Source organism: Leptonotus elevatus, chromosome 1, assembly GCF_054856555.1.
Source record: "Leptonotus elevatus isolate MCC_2025b chromosome 1, RoL_Lele_1.0, whole genome shotgun sequence".
In the NCBI taxonomy this organism is placed as follows: Eukaryota; Metazoa; Chordata; class Actinopteri; order Syngnathiformes; family Syngnathidae; genus Leptonotus; species Leptonotus elevatus.
In genome coordinates, this window is record NC_141239.1 from 18,116,673 (window position 1) to 18,133,895 (window position 17,223).

The 17,223-nt window shown below is 40.9% G+C and overlaps 1 protein-coding gene across 2 annotated transcripts in view; it reads left to right on the plus strand.

The window, feature by feature from the left end:
- Positions 1–605: 605 nt before the first annotated feature.
- arhgap21b (Rho GTPase activating protein 21b) overlaps positions 606–17,223 on the plus strand; it is a 40,003-nt gene continuing 23,385 nt past the window's right edge. For both annotated transcript variants that reach the window (XM_086079965.1, XM_086079932.1), the window contains exons 1-4: positions 606–789; positions 1,556–1,757; positions 13,879–14,040; positions 14,376–14,397. In XM_086079965.1, the coding sequence (XP_085936091.1) occupies positions 1,689–1,757; positions 13,879–14,040; positions 14,376–14,397 (253 nt within the window). In that variant the 5' untranslated portion in view covers positions 606–789; positions 1,556–1,688. The remainder of the gene's footprint in view (positions 790–1,555; positions 1,758–13,878; positions 14,041–14,375; positions 14,398–17,223) is intronic.

Below are 17,223 nucleotides of genomic sequence, written 5' to 3' on the forward strand. Positions count from 1 at the left end.
ATCCTGCCTGAACCCGACCTCTGCCGTAACAAAAGCCAACCATGTCCAAAAGAAACAGGTGGCCCCTTCTGTTCCACGGGGATAAAGGGGACATTTGTCGGGGCCCCCTTGGAGCACAGCAAGCCCACCAGATTCAGCCAGCTTCGTGATGAAGTGGAGTATAGCGTGTGCGTGATCGGAGCACTTAAATCGCCTGCCCAGACTATTAGGCGAACGGTATGAATCCACATTCCTCATGCACTGCCATCCACAATCCACATGCCATCCAGGATCGACCTCACATTGAACCACAACACGTGATCCCGATTCCAGGCTCCTTATTTAAATTTAACAACATTGCGAGATTAATTGGATGATTTATTTACATCGACAAATGCTTTTAGTGGCGCTAGATAAACCATACCACCTCTATTTGGGTTAATTAAACTCCTATGGAAGGTTGAACACAAGCTTCTGGCAGCGCTGCGGCTACATTGTGTAAAGTCACGCGTGATTGGTCGGATCAAATGCAAGGCCGCCTATGATTGGCTGATCGTGTCCTGTTGACCGAAGGTGGACTCCCAGGGAGTTGGGAACGCTCGAAGCGAGAAAGAAAAAAAAATCCAACCACAGAAACTACACCATGCGCCTCCCCCGTGTGAGAGACACCGTTCGCACTCCAAATAATTGACATGTCAACGTCTACACCTCACCGGAGCCCGTTTGCTATGGTTTTATTGGACTTACTCGCTTTTATCGACTACCGCCGCCGCTGTTGCTCGCCGGGAACGACGCCCCGCAACTACTCAGGTAACTTTGTTTCAACTCCAACCGTTAGCATGGATGCTAACCAGCTAGCAGCCGCTCGCCATAGTTAAGTTTCATTGTCACCTTTTACAACTTTAACCCACCGCGCAAGTCGCCACCGAACGACTAGCCATTCGGGTACTTTTGGGGATAAATACTGCGGGGTTTTTATAGTATAAATAAGTTAACAAAAGACTGATTAATCGGGGTAGTTCGCGTAAGAGCAACTCGAGACGTTCTGTGCGTCGAAATGGAACAATAAAAAAAAGCCATCTTTAAATCACGAAACCAAATGCGATTATTATGGCGACGTGGTATGTAATATCGCATGTACATGAACGTAAGAGATCAGGAATAACCTCCTATTTCGAGGCAGCAAATTTGTTCGACACATTTCTCCCATGGCTCACTTGTTGCTGGTCATTGATGATGCGGCGTCGACGGTCCACACGTTGCTGCATCGGACCCATGACAACAAACCCGGGCCACTTGTCCATGTGCTTTGTTGGTCACATTAGAAACCTCCACTAAATGGCCAACTTTAACCCAGCCAAGCCGACTGGAGTAGCATCTGTCTTTAAGTTTGATCAGGAAGTGTTGCTTAATTGTGATCACGTTTCCCAGCATCACCTCGCTTATTTAAAGAAGCACAAGGCAAGGAAAGCATACTTGAGAATACAGAGAATCGCGTGAACAATGTAATGAGTTATTTTGCCCTTCTTCAAAATACACAAACATAAAACAAGTCTTTTTGCCCCCTCTCTTCCAGATGGATTAAGTAATCCAGCAAGGATAAAGGCGTACATTTGAAGGCGTGGAACACAGATTCTCACTTTCCACCAGAAGGCACCTTTGTCGATGTGGCTGTTCACTGGCTAGAGGATTTTAAATCGAGTGGAACGATGGCATCACGTTGGACTCATTGTGATGATAATCTTGAGCCACAACCATCCAGATCATCGTTCTGTGAGGTATGCAACGAGAGATCAATAATTTTTTTTTAGATTGTGAGCATCAATGGTTTTTTAAGGGGGGGGGGGGTAGGGGGGTAGGGGGCTGCAGCTGATTCAGGGTTTCTAGAGTCATCCCTCTGTTGAGTCCGGTGTGGGGGTGGAGTTATGAGAGCTTGACACTTTGGCCCAGCTGTTTGTGCTTGTAACAACTCCTGTTGGATTGTGTTTCCCTTTTTTTCTCCACCATTTATGTGTTTTTAGGAACCGGGATCATGTGCATTGAGGGATGCAAAAAAGGTTGAATCAAATCAGAATGTCTAAGTTTAAAATATAATCATGGAATGAATGTTTGTTATTATGTTATAAGAATTTGTGGGCATAGTTGTTCCAATTTGATCACCTGCGCTGAAAAATCTGTTTTTGTAGATGCAAACAATGACAAGGATGTTGCTATAGACTAGAGTGTTACTGAATTATGCATCTTTCCATGCCCTTGGATGCTCGTTACAGTACTGCATGTAAAAGGGACACTTAAAGAAGCATCTATAAAAACCAACATACAAATTCACAATACATTGCAAATCGGCTCCTATGCCCAGAAAGCTTGTGTCGGGAGAAAAAATGACATATCCACAAAAAATTCCAATGTATGACAGACAATCAAGCCACCAAAAAAATCAAGTCTACAAACCCCAAGAGGGAACAGTATGACAAAACGTCTCGCTTGCTGAGCGGCATCGTATAAGAGTTCAAAGAGCGACGGGTTACCAAATGTGACAGATACATTTAAACGACATACCTTCAAAGAGACGAGGAAGAGTGTGCATTAAGTTGTGACAAACAAACTTGTTCTCTACTGTTTGCACTTGACGAGGTAATAGTGCTGTTTGTAAATGAACGTAGTCACGCACTCACCCACCAACTACCCATCTGTATGAACTTGTCATTTAAATTTCGTCGTTCGTCGAGGGGAAAAGGGAGTGCGCTTGCGACATGCGGCGATTACCGGTTGTGTGTGCGTTAGGGGGCGTGCCGCTTAGCCTGGTGGATAGGTCAGAAAAGCACAAAGAATTGTTTTTGTCCATAGAAGAGTGTTTATAAGCACCCTACACACGGTACGCTACATTGGTAGCAGCAGTGTGCCCTGGCGTTTGTAACTATACTTTTCTATAAGAAATAGATGTCTCGTCCGCACTGCTGGCCAATGGAATCGACCGTCCGCACGGGGCGGCCATCTTGCCACAGTTACCTTTCTCCGCCTCTCTCATTCATTACTATTTGTTTTTATCGTACATGTTCTTTTAAATAACTCAAAATAGCGTTTTACCAAAAATCAACTGATTATTGAGCAGTTTGGTTCATAACTTGGTAATAGCTAATCATTCATATAGTTAATATATCCATCCAGAATTATTACTACTTTATTAAAGTTTGTGAGAAAGCAAACCGTGTGTAAATCCGTCAATTTCGAAGCGAGATAACAGCGTTTACGTTTGTTCAGATCACTCACCTTCGCTCACAGTCAATACAACAGACCAGACTGCCTGCCCGTGACAAGATGGCCGCCCCGTGCGGACGTTGGATTCTGCGCCGTAAGACATCTAGTCTTTATAGATAACTATGCTTGTAACAATCAAACGCACTCAGGAACTTGTGCTCTTTTTCGAGTGAACCTCCTGGCCCGTTCATTCAACACAACTGTTGGTTGAACTTCAAAAGGCTTGTCTTGGACTGCTGCATAATCAAAAGCACTGCACAAGCTTGTCAGGGAATGTGTACTGTGTGTAGCTAGCCGCGTTGGGCACAATTGTTTGGAAAAGCGCGTTAACCAGTGTCTAGGTAGTTAAATTTCCCCCAAAACATCTGCGTGACTGATAGGGCTGAGTTTAAAATATCGAATCGATATTGTTTTTCATAGCCCAATATCGATTCGTAAAACCATGTATCGATACTTTTAATACGGCTTTTCCCGTTAAATTAATGTGCCCGAGGCGAGCACGTATTTGTTCAAAATCTTGTGTGAGCGTTTTTCAAATGTGCCCTTCTGTTATTCAGAGTAGGAGCCAGTGCTTACAAAGAAAGGAAACAGCTCAAGCATGAGCTGCTCGGAGCTGCTGATTGCTATATAACTTTAAAAATGGGCCGCGTTTTAATGCAAGCGGATCGCATCGCGGGTCTCCCTCTCGGAAAATACACACATGCAAACACACACCGTTTAGACAGATGCACTATGGAAAAGCTTTTCTTTTTGCAGTAGTTTTAAATGGCTTACCTGGCTTAACTAAAATTCTGCTTGGCGTTGGAGCCAAAAGTAGAGCCCTGATCGTTTACTGTGCATCTTGCTGCTCTATATAGTAAAGCAGCCATACTACACTATAACTTACACAAGATACGGACTACTTCTACTTCCATTTGATGGTTGTCAAATACTTTTGGTTCATTAGCGCCCCCTTCTTTAGCATGGATTCCTATGAAGATAATGGCTAATAAGGCAAAGCAGCCAATAAATGCACATTATTGTTTTTATGGCTAAATTTAGCCGTTGCGGATTATAATCAGGTATACATGTAGTCTCCTCAGAATCAGGTGACGCGACTTGTTGCAAAAAAAAAAAAAAGTGAATCAGGACATCACTACTTGTGGGTTAGGCGTTTTATAACAGTTGTTCTGTACTTGAATTGTTTTTAGAATCTGGATGGCGGTCTGGAGCCAATGTACCCTCCTCTGCTCTCCACAGTCACACCAGACAATAATGAATATAAATAACAATAAAAACATAATTATAATAAAGACAGGTAGCCGTTCACATCCACCTTTTAATCTCACAATCAGACCTTCGCATTGGCTCTGTCAGTACTCTTTGCAGGGATGCGTTACTTTGCTACGACATCATATGTGTCTAGTATCAAGGTGGGCTAGAACGCCCCCTCCCACTAATCAACCAGATATTACAGCAATTAGATGATAACAGGCTCCCTGTTATTAGATTTCCTTTTGAATATTGTTAGAATGATGTTTTGGGGAGGCATTTGGCGCCGAATATCCTTTCACACAGTTTTTAACTGTGAGAGTAACACTGACAATCAGGCAGACTTTTATAGTCACAACAAAACCCATGAAAAATGAATACACGATCTGCTTATCTGTGTTATCAAGAGCCAGCTACATATCCTCTTAACCTCTCGCATGATTAAAATGAAGGAAGTCCGCACCGATCACAACAAGCTTGCGCATGATTGGTGGTGTGATGGGAGGTTTGTGGAAATCCCACTTTTAATGAGGCTGCCCAACCAGCCAATTCGTGTGTTAATGTTGTGTAGGAAACCCCCTGGAGTCTCCGGCTCTTGGTTGTGGTGGTTATTTCGTCATTTAACAACGCTGCTCGATACGCCATGTATGTGAAATCGTATTGTTGACCATTTGGATACACACTATAAACCTACATTAAAATTATACACAGTATACACTTGATTTTCCTTACCATATAATGTATAATAAATAATTTACTGCTTATTCTGTGTTCTTCTCAAGACTTTATTTATTTCAACAGTATTTCTTGAAAATGTATTGATTTCATCTTTGGCTTTATCTATTGGGTTTGTTTAATTTCTCTTGCACAGTTGAATTCTCCCATTCAGCGCATGCTGTTTTTTTTTTCCTTTCTATCTCAACTTGGATTCCTCTGGTCACATATTGCGTGAACCAATCAATCTGCTTTTATCTGTGAAATGTCTGTGGTAACATTTTCCTGATTACTTGAGGCTCCAGTATGCATATAGTCGCGTTGGATGATCGATTCGGGTTTGTTGCTATTTTCGCAGGCTTGTGGCGTGTTTTGAATCATTCACATCACCTGCACGCTGGCTAGCTATGTCCCATCAGAGGAGCGAGGGGGAAATGGGAGCGGCGTGAAATAGATGATTGTTTTGGATAATGAAGCATGATCCATATTTAGCGCTGCAGGGGGGCTATGGACAAACTGACCCACCCCGCTCCACCCCCCCGCCCATATGGGCTTTGCCTCATTAAAAGGGCAGTGTTTATCTCATTTGGAGCGGCTGCCTTTCACAGAAGCCTCTGCGCAGGCATCACATGGCTAAGTGATGGCAATCGGAAGGGAAAATTGAGCCACAATTGGATAGAAGAAGTCTGTTACTTCCTGTTGCCTTATGGTATTGTCTGCCATGTCTCAGGGGGTGAGGTGGAGTGTGTGTGGGGGTGCACAGTATAGGTTATGTGATTCAGATGTCCCTTGTGCTGTTCTAGTGCAATGAAAACATCCACTCCTTTGCTATTGGAAAATGGCAGTCGTTCCTTAATGACTCACGTATTTCCTTCAAGGCAATATGCGCATAAAACAGAACTAATGGTCAGTATAATCTCGCCTTCTTTTGGCGGAACATTTACTTGCACATATTCTGTATATGATGTAACCACCTGTTAAGCAGCATACATGTCGATTTTCAGGTTTTTAGGCTTTTTAGAGCAGCATGGTGGCTCTCACAGGTTGATATTTGTCAGGAGAAAATTACAACAAATTAATAAAAAAAAATATAACAAATAAATTTACTTTTATTTTTTCGTCCCCTAACGCTTACAGCAAAGATATGAATTAACAGCAGAGATGAATTCTGTTGGAATCATTAGTTTTACAGTCCCCAAACTGTTGCATCGTGAAACCATTTTATTAACCATACAGGCAATGTTTTAAGACGCATAGCTATATTAACTGTTATTATAAATAACAGCATTAGATAGCTTTTTAAAGACTCTCCTTAACTTCGATGACAATTGAGGAGGGATAATAAGCTGATGTCATGCGCCTCAGGCATGTTTTCTTTTTTTGCTTGTGAACATCACATGACCAAACCCAGAAAACAGGTGAGCCGTGACGCTTGTTACCTAAACCCTTAGGCACTGTGATGTCATTTTCAGTCACCAGCAAGTGGCAAAACATTTGGATTTTGCTGCTTAATTTATATTCCACAAACGCAATATTAATCAGAATGCCGTGTTTAGACTAGTTGGCCACATTGAACATATTACTGTCAAGAACATATTTGACTTGACTTCCCCTTTAATGGGACTCGTATGCAAATCACTAGCCGCAAAAGATCCAAATCAAAGTTAAGGGGTAAATTATGGCTTCAACTGAAAGTCAGATCAAGCCATCGGGAATGGGAGCACACAGAAAGAAGAAAACTAAACTTCACAGCCACACTTTTACTCAGAACATCAAATACTGTATATGCTTTTGGCTGTAAAAACAATTCTGCCATACAGTACTTGGAAATTTGTGTTTTCAATATTGCCGTCCTGAAAAAAAAAATCTGCCCACAAGGACTCTATAGTGTCGTATGCACATTACAATGGGACGGCCAGGGCCTTCCATCAGCCCCCATGTCATTAGCCGAGACTTTTCACAGCAAAGTGTTCACTTTGGATGGAGTGTGGTGTAGAATCTAGCAGCCCACAGACGGGCGAGTTCTCTCACATTTCAGGTCTGTTTACTTGACTCTTTTTCAGAGCTATGTCATGCGGTGCTGGTAAAATGTCATTTGGTGATGTCAGTTATAGGTTTTAAACACACAGGCCACAGGTGGGGTGTTGTAATATTTGTTATTAATACGTGGAAATTCGAGTTTCCTTTTTAGTGTGCGTATTAGGGCTGGAACGGTTTTTGAAATGAAATTAATTAAAGACGTTCGGTTTAATAGTTTTGGTTCAGTCCGTCTGCGCTCCATTTGGTCCCTTTATGCAACTTAAAAAAAAAAAATCCCAGCTCATGAGCCCAACTTTTTTTTATCCCACTTTATGAGCGCTAATTCAACGTGGCACTTGCGAAGAGCAGTGAGGCTCAGTTCACACTTGACTTTCTGTAAGCAGAAGACCTCTCTTACCTTCATTTCAACTCCACACAATGTAGGCAAGTCATTATTCCACATGTCATGCACAATCACGGTGTCACAGTAAAACTAAAATCACCACATAACAGCGACCTTGATAGCATCACTAATAACTAATAAAACAACTAGACCACTAACTAAATAAATAATTAAGACAGAACATGCACTTTAAAACACAATTTCAATCCTCAGCGCCGCAAAGCGTGCTGGGAGCGCCTTCAGACTCGCAGCGACACTCGATACACCAATATGGCAGCGACCATGGTTACGATGGCGTCCATGGTTACAGCGCGCGTCATATCCTTCTCGCGATGGGACAGCCAATCATATTGCAGCAGGGCGGGTAAAGCCTTCTCGGGTTTCATGATGACTACTGGCGTTAGCTTCCTAGCATCGCAACCGAGTATTTAACCCAAAGCAAGCTTTCTGGAACATAAAACGGACCTCAGAATTACAACTGGCTGGAAATCGCTATGTTCATGACTACGGAAGCTTAGTTTAACCTGAGGATAATTGAGGCTCGCATATTGACCATTTGTACCGACGTCACGTGATCACGTGACTGCCTTATGACGGACGGCGGAAGGAAATGATTGTTGAATGGAAGTGGAAGTGACCCGGAGCGACTTAGTGACTTAGCGACTGCTATTTTACAAATTAAAAGTTATTATTGCCCATAGAGCTATGGAATCTACTACTTCAACCGAAGTTCGCCTGTCAGGACTCATAGAGCGCGGTATTTACTTAAGTTGGAGATCGCTAGTTTAAAAACAGCCCCTTACCTTCTGTTTCCTGCTGTTTTTACCAAGTTAATCAAATCGTCGACTTTGCCGGAATTCACAGCGCACGACCTATATCACTATGTAGTCAATGCCGTCTCTTCTCCTTACACCGGGGCTGATTTTAAAGCTTGTCGCTGGCTGAGTCTCTGGGACGAGATGCTACGCTCACACCGGGGGACAATATACCTCGTAATGCAAAGGTAAAACATGTTTATCATGTTAACTGTCTTATTTTTACATAGTCCGTTCTATATTGAAACGCTGTGATGATGTTATGTTACTATGTTTACTAGCATGGAACAAAAGAACATGGTAGTGGCAAGCTATGCAGTAATTTCATGAATATGATTCCGGCCGGCTCCAGAGTGAAAAACTCCAAGCACAAAGACGAAATCCTTCATTATTAAACAGTTAAATGCACTTAATAGTTTTGAAGAAGGTACATTTTAAAACTAAACTGTGTGTTCGTGCAGTTGGAGTGGACGCTAACTATCTGGCTCGTTAATGTGATTTGAAACACGCAATTCGACACCTCTGTTACAATCTTTGTTAGAGTGTACGTTTACCAGTAAAATGTATAAACATTTATCTACTAATTACAACATTTATCTACTAACCTTGCAAAAAATGATCGCTGTAAATCCGTGAATACTTTGTGGGCTGCCAGTCCTTTCTGTTGATTGCTGCTATCAATCGACGTCATTCGTCTTCATTAGTAGGTATGCGATAAAAAGCAACATTTGGTTTACTCCCTTGTCTATCTGTACAACCGACCGCACAGCAAGATATCATATATTTTTTTATAAGATAATCGATTAGATAAAGGACTTGACGCTGTACGAAATTCAGTGGTTACAATACAGGCAAGTGGCTTTTTTGTCGTCCAGCGTCCCGGAGGGGCGTTCCCACGATGGCTGTGACGTCACGTGCAAAAGGTCAATAGCAAGCAGCTAGCCGACGCCCGCCCCGTCGCCCTCGATGCACATTCCGACGGACTTTCCGACATCAGATTGGGTTAATGAGGCTTGGAAGGCAAATGTTGACCGCACCGCAAATCCCCTTAAAATAAAGGTGGCGGTTGGCAATTAAAGCACATCTTGTCCGTTTCATTTGTAATCCAGTGTGGTGGTGTTAAAAAATGTGAATGAAGAGATGACTAAAAGGTTCCGTAGAGCTCATTCACACATCATGTATAGAGAGTAATAACACACGAGATAATCATTACTCTATCCATATTAGATATGAATTAGGACACATCTTTGTCTTATGCCAATCAAACAAGACTTATTTAGTTATTGTTAGTTTTTTGTATGAATAGCAACAGATGGACACACAAAAGTTGATTTTACCATTTGCCATCCAATTAAGCGGGTATCTTTTATGCCTGCCACTAGCATAAATAAAATAATAATAATTTAAACGATAATACAATAATAATAATAATAGTAATTAGCTGTGAATACTAAAATAGAAACAATAATAAGGTCATTAGGGTGAGTTCACCACAAAAAATATTCGACACAAAATTGTCTGCCTCAAAACTATAATTACAAATTTTAAAACCATGTTTGCGATGCTCAGAACCGTTTAAGCCGTTCCATGTCCGAGTAATTGATGGAATAAATGATAGGATATTCAATTGGAAAAAGATTAGTTTGTGACAGGCTGAAACGTCATAGTAATGTTGGAGTGCGTCGCACTCAGGTTATGATGATTGTGTACTATGATGTGACTAGAGCTGTCAAAATCAATAGATTAATCGACAAGTAATCGATTATCAAATTAATCGACAACTACTTTAATAATCGAGTAATAATTTGGAGCCATTTTTTTAATTCAAAATTGTCCAAAGTCCTTCATGAAAGAAGACATATTATCTTCTCTGTTTAATCCTCAAAGTAGAGAAATGTCTGGTATTCGTTGAGCTGGAATGTCACAGCAGTATTAACTATATGCATGTGGCAAATGGCAATGATAACACTGCTCGGCATGTGCATGTCAAGAGGAACCCCACCCGGTCTGCCGTCCACATTCAAAGATCAGAAGGGTCGAAAATGACCACATGCACTTCCTGCAAAATCGGATCCTGGGAGTCGTTTGCCGGCATCTCAACCATCCAGAGTTGATCTATTGTCATCCAACCAGAAGTGCCTCTCTGGCTGCGGATTAGAAGATGTTTCCGTGGCACGAAAGATTCCAGAGCTCAAACGATCCGACTTCTACTTGAAGCACTGTAATCTTAAAACAAACTGAGTGAACATAGTAAAACAGTACAACCGGTTCTGCTAGTTTCATCAGAAACACTGGTGTCAGCTGCACCTGCAGTATGTTTCCCAGACAGCCTCAGAAGTGTAGTAAAGCCAAGCACTGTTTTTCAACAGCTTATGCACTCATAAAAGCTACCCTGGGCTCTTTCGGTTACAATACAATACATACATTGTGCCAACATTGTGTGTGTGATATGTAGGGACGGGCGTTTGACTACATCAGATTATAAGGTTCCAAAACGGTACGAGAAAGTCCTATATGTTGTTTTTTTTAGGGCCGATTCCAATTATTAATAGTAGGGATGCACGGTAATGCTATTTTTAACCGATACCAATAAACCAATAATTTAGAAAGTGTCGATAACCGATAAGCCGATAATTGTTTGCAAAATTAACTTGAATACAAATATACTTTCGAGTCCTACTATAAGGCTAACATGTACAAATACATTGAAACATTGTGCAAAGCACCATAAAGCTGAATTTTATTGATATCACTGCTTTAAAGGCAACCAGTAACTTATTTTAAGTTTGCTAAAACAAAACAGTCATGTTTATTTTAAAAATGCAACAAAAAACTGCTCGGGTAACATTTTGGGGAGACACAGTAAAGAAAGTCCACACTGGCAACTGCCATGTTGCCATGATGCATCTTCTGTCAACACAAGGTCCGCTGTGCGCATTATGACATCACAAATATGCGACGCTCACACTGCCATAGGAGAGGGGAGGGGTTGAGGAGTTGGGCACAACTTGAGCCACAAACACAACAGATGGACCAACGCGGAAAGTCTATTATTATCGGCGGACTTCTATATTATCAGGTCTATCTGTGTAATGTCAAATTGGTTAATAATTGCCGATAATTATCGGCAGATTTCTTTATTATCTGTTTGTAGTCATATTGGTCGCGAATTGCCAATATTTATCGGCCACTGATTTTATCGTGCAGCCCTAATTAATAGTCAAGGAGACCGATAACCGATATTTGGAGCAAACATTCATTCTCACGAAAAGGGAAAATATTGGCATAAAAAAACGATTAAAATGCAAATTCCAACTCTCTGGTTGAAATATCTATAAGCATAATGCTTATTGAACAACTTTTAAGAATTGCAAAATGTTGAAGCCTTTTTTGTTTATTCATTTTTTATCTTATCTTATCTAACACTGCCAGGGTCATCATCATGTCTTAAAAAGTTAAATGAAAACAAGTAAATAGCTCCTGATAGTTTTTTACCACAAATACAATTTTCAAAAATGTCAAAATATCTGAAATGTTTTATTTTCAGTTATCTTAGTTTTCACCGCAAGCACAAACAGATGGTGCAGAGAGTTCCCACGGTCGACAGCATCTCATAAAGTTGACTGAAATTTTAAATAAATAGTTTCCTAAAGTTAACACAGTTTTAAATCGGTCTATTATCGGCCATCCGATTTTCTTTTTTTTTAAAGGCTGATGCCGACATTCGGCCTATCCCTAGTAAGAGCAGAAGTAGAATCAAGTACCTGTAGAATCTACGGGTACTTGATTACAAGCATTCTTTAACAACCTACGGCATAGATTATTAAAGAATGCTTGTCTCTGCATGCCGTACACTTCTAATGAGCCATTTAGTGTGCGGCTCAGTTGTCATCTGGTGACACTCACAGCCGTTGCTCGCCTTTTCTCAAGGTGCCGTGAGTAAACATTTTCTCATGTTTGTTTTTTGAAACGCCGCTGCACACATTCACTTCTCCGCTGCAACAGCTGTGTCAATGAGAGTGGGCTGCTCCAAACATTCAGCCCTGTTCACAGACTTGAGTGCGTTTGCGTGATCAATCAATAACACAATCAATTCCGTTATCACCCGGCATATCTGCACAGACAGAGGGGCACCAACGCAAGATCATCAGATTCTTTACACAGCAGGGAAAGTCTGCATTTCAAGAGGGAGTGTAACTGGGATGGGATACAATGGATGAGGTTCTTTTTCTTAATATTTTTCTGTGGACTGGAAATACTGGGCAGAACAGAGGCGTTTCCTGAAGCTCGTACCATGAAATATGATATGGGGCCGGAGTGCGTAGAGGCAGTGTTACTGCACACTTGACACCACACCAAGGTGTGAGGTTATAAATAGTTAGTAAACACAGGTGTCCAAAGCCCTTAAAAGTTGACATTCTTCACTCTCCTGCTGTAAAAATGACGCCACTTAACTTTGAGTGTAAACACTAAAGGAGAAGGTGCTGACACGCGTTAAGCGAGCAGTTGAGCAGCTTTACTCGACATACCTTCTTAGGATATAGTATTTTATTCACACATGTAAATGGCGCAATGTAGCCTATATTCACAGCCTTCGAGAGACAGATGCAAGACAACTATGTCAAGTCATTAAAATATGTGACATGTAAAAATTCTCTATTCCTGATGCGAAAACTTGAAGCAACTGTTTGATGACCTCTAATGTATATATCGTGCGTGTGTGTATGCGTGTATATGAGAAGTGGTGATGATTGTGCTACTGTTTGGTGCCTTGTAAACCGCACTTCGACATTTTTTTTGTTGAGTTTTGTATAAAAAAAATACATTTTAAAACCTTCTTAGGATATAGGCAGTCCTCGGTTGCTGACGGTCCTGACATGGAAGGTACTGAATGGCGCGCAATTAACTGTTTGAGAATGCAGCACAGTAACACACTTTCATCTCTGTACTTGCTGTTTATTATTTGATTCTTTAATAGTTATATTTATTCAAATGTATAATTATGACTATACCACTAATACTACTACTGTACTGCTACTACTGGGATATTTGGACCTAGGTAGAAAGTCAGCTATATGCAAACTAAACTTAAAGATACGTATAGATAGGGTCACTGACCAATTGAGAATGCTGTCTTTTAATACAGTGATAGTGAAAATGTATCTGTAAAAACACTTTTAGACCATACCTATAAAAACAAATGTAAGTATGGCAATAAAAAAGGATGCCTTCTTGTGATTGGTTCTAACCTCCGTATGTCGCTGTTGTGCACTGAGCTCGGCCCACAGGAAGGAATGTAGGATTTTGCAAATTTCTTCGAATCCTCTCTGAGAAATGTTGGTCTCAATTTTCAAAGTGTCTTACTCAAACCACTAAAATGGTTACCCTAGAAAATATGACTTCAAATATTTCTCTCTTTCCCCCCCCCCTTCTCTAAAGAATGACTCTGCCGAGTGGAGAGGCTTGGACCCGAGAGAAGAGGAGTCGTTTTCATGGCCGCGACCCAAAACAGTGCTTTTACGTCGCACTGCTCATGGATTTGGCTTTACCCTGCGGCACTTCATTGTGTACCCGCCGGAGTCATCCATGCACTACTTCCTGGTAAATGTCAGCCTATCATTTTCATTAGATGACAGTGAAACCCTGCATACATACACAGAGATTTGCATATTCATGTTTTTTGTTTTGTTTTGTTTTTAGCTTTTTTGCAAAAAATATTAATTATTTATTTTTCATATTTACTGTTTATCAGGATTCTGGGGAGATTCCCCCCCCCCCCCCAATGCATTTGCATGGGCATCAATTATACGTATATTTTTGCTGTACATGGGTCGTCCGGGTCACTATCCCCCACTGTGTCCACTGTACATTAATTCATATTTACAAAGCAATCTATGATTCCTGATTTACTAATGTGTTCTCTGTTTTCTTTACAGGGGGAAGATGTCGGGCGCAGAGGTAAGCAAAATAAATAAATTAATTAATTACAGGTGTTCCCTACCCGACTCGAGTCAGAGCAGTGCCTCTGATGTTCAATGACTCCTAATCCAGTCACTCACTGGCTCTTTCAAAGCTTCCTTGTGTGCATCGAACAATGTCGCTCCCCGTGTCATTGACCTTTGTGGTGGTATGAACAGTTTGCTCAGCACCATCTGCTACTGTCCTGCGGTGTCCCACCTCTTCATATTGTTCCACTTTGTTGTACTTGCCGCTTTTCTCCCTCGCCATAGAAATCCCGTCAGAAAAGGGCTGGCCTCACTTTTTACCGGAGCGTTTGTGTTTGAACCTTGCTGTCCCTTGAATAGATACCGCTCTGTTTTGAAGCACCAAAGCCTCACATCAAAGTCTATGCCGTTATTATTGAACTAAAACGCTCTCATTTGAATTTTTAAATCAGCTTTTATGAAGTTGCATAAGGACTAGATTATTGCTTTCCCCACAAAAATCCAATTTCCGATTACAATTTTTTTTTTCTTTTACACCTGTCAATAAAAAGAAAAAACGTTGTTGCCAGATAGGTTGCCTAGTTATAATAAGCATTTTTTTTGGAAAAGAAAATAAGCGAGCCTTCAGGCATGCCCTTTTACATATTACAATGTCACACCACGGAGAACCTTCTCTAATGGGGCAAAGCGATAGAGAGGTATTTCTAGCCTATATTATTCCAATTCAATCCACTTTGTTACTATAGCACATTTCATAAACAAGCGTTTCCAAAATGCTGCACCTTGAGATCCGCACACTATCATACTCATAAAATCTAGTAAAACAACTATAAAAAATAAAAAAGTAAATAAAATACTAAAATGCAAGTAAAAAAAACAACACGCACACAAAATAAATAAATAAATAACGTTAAAAAAACAAAACACGAAAAAACTAAAATCCAAGGAATAAAAGTGGGGCTTAAAACGAGATTTGAAACACTCCACTGTGGGAGCCGTTTGAATGTGGAAAGTTTATTATATGTTTGGTGAACTTCCTGATGCTCTCATTGTGAGTCACAACACCGGAAGTAGACTGACTTGACAGGAATAAACTTCAGTGTGTGTAACCCCGGGATTACACCGATTCGTTTCCATTCAATCAGCTTGTTCAAATTACACCGGCTGCGTATGCACTGCGGACCACCTCCGTCGTGCCCCACGGATAGACCCATTTTCTATTTTTGCCGGACGACGCATAAACAGTACTGATGTCTGTCTGGACTGATGATCGGAAAGATGACTTCATCTCTTTGGTTCAAGAGAGACCGACATTGTATGATATTGGCATGCCGACAAATGTATGAAAGCCAAACTATGGCATGACACGGGGACGCGACTGGATATAGCAGGTAGAATTTACTTTTATATACGATATTGTGCAAAAAGCCGGAGGGTTTCATTCACGTGGGAGGACATGCTCTTTTTAATGGTTAATGGTTAAACAAACATGTTGTTTTTGGGGTCTCCCGAAAAGTGACAATTTCGGCGATACAAGGTTTGGCCCAACGCCAGTGATATTTTATCCTTTACCTTGCCAGGTTTTGTATAATAGTGAGAGACAGTGCACTTGCTTGCATTGTCTCAAAGATCATAAAAAGTATGTTGTCCCTGGAATTTGCCCAGGTAGGTCTCTGTGATTCCAGTAATGTTTATACCATAATACGTGGAAAGGAATGCAAGCCCTACTGGAATTCCTCATGCACATGTTGAGGAAGTCAAATCAGATCCGAAGTCATCTTTGTTGGCCTGTTGCACAACGTAACGTAATTAATCTGCTAACGCCACTTTCCTTAGTGTTGTCGTGAGGGAGAATAACAGTGAGAGAAGGGACACATTCATAATTGAGTCTGTCATCTAAGAATTTGACCTTAAAATCGGCTCCAATTCACAGCAAGACAGCAATGACAGTTCTTATAATGACTTGTGAAGAACTGAACTAGTAAAGATTTATGGTCGCACAAATTCACAATTATCATGCTGCAATTTTTGTCCACAAACATTGCATATGATCGCGAATGAGAATGCTCCACTTGCGTGAACCCTGCACAGTTGAACGCCGCCATCAATTATCTTATTGTATTAGAGTCCTGCAGCTTCTCAAGACAAAGCTCCTCTGTTACAGCGCCGGGTTCAAGTTTGGGTGCACTTACAATCTAATGTTCCCTGGTCTTGTCTCACGTACACAACCAGTGAGATTGCAGTGAACTCCAATCAACTGTCATTAAATCGTGTCGTATACATTGATGATGTTTATTTTGACACAGTAAAGGTTCTATAATGTTTAATTACCAGATTGAACCAACATAGTTCTGTAGAGTGCTACCCAAACTATTTGCGTGCAGTTTTGTCTTTGTGTTCCACATGAGGGGATCGGCTTAATGAGGTGTGAATCATTTTCATTGACTAAAGTTACCTTCACCAAGGATATAATTTGCTACACGACAACATAAATTTACAGTGAGACTTTGACAACTTGATTATATTCTTTATTGTTTCTCACTCTTTGAGACAAAATGTTAATTTAGACTAAGTTAGCCGTCTGTGAATTCAGTGTTTTTATTGGCCAGTGGTCCCAAGCAGAATGAAGTTAAATGTAGTACACAGCTTACAGAAGCCCTCATTAACCTACTGTCCTTGTTCTGGCTGAATGATGAATGTTAATGTAGAAATACGGACAGTGCCTTTTAAATTACTAGGCTCTGTCCTCAATAGTTCTGAATTACACTAGTGTTCCACTAGAGGGCGCTTGCCTGTTACAGTGCTTTACATAATGTGGGTCCCCTCGATGAGCTAGTGC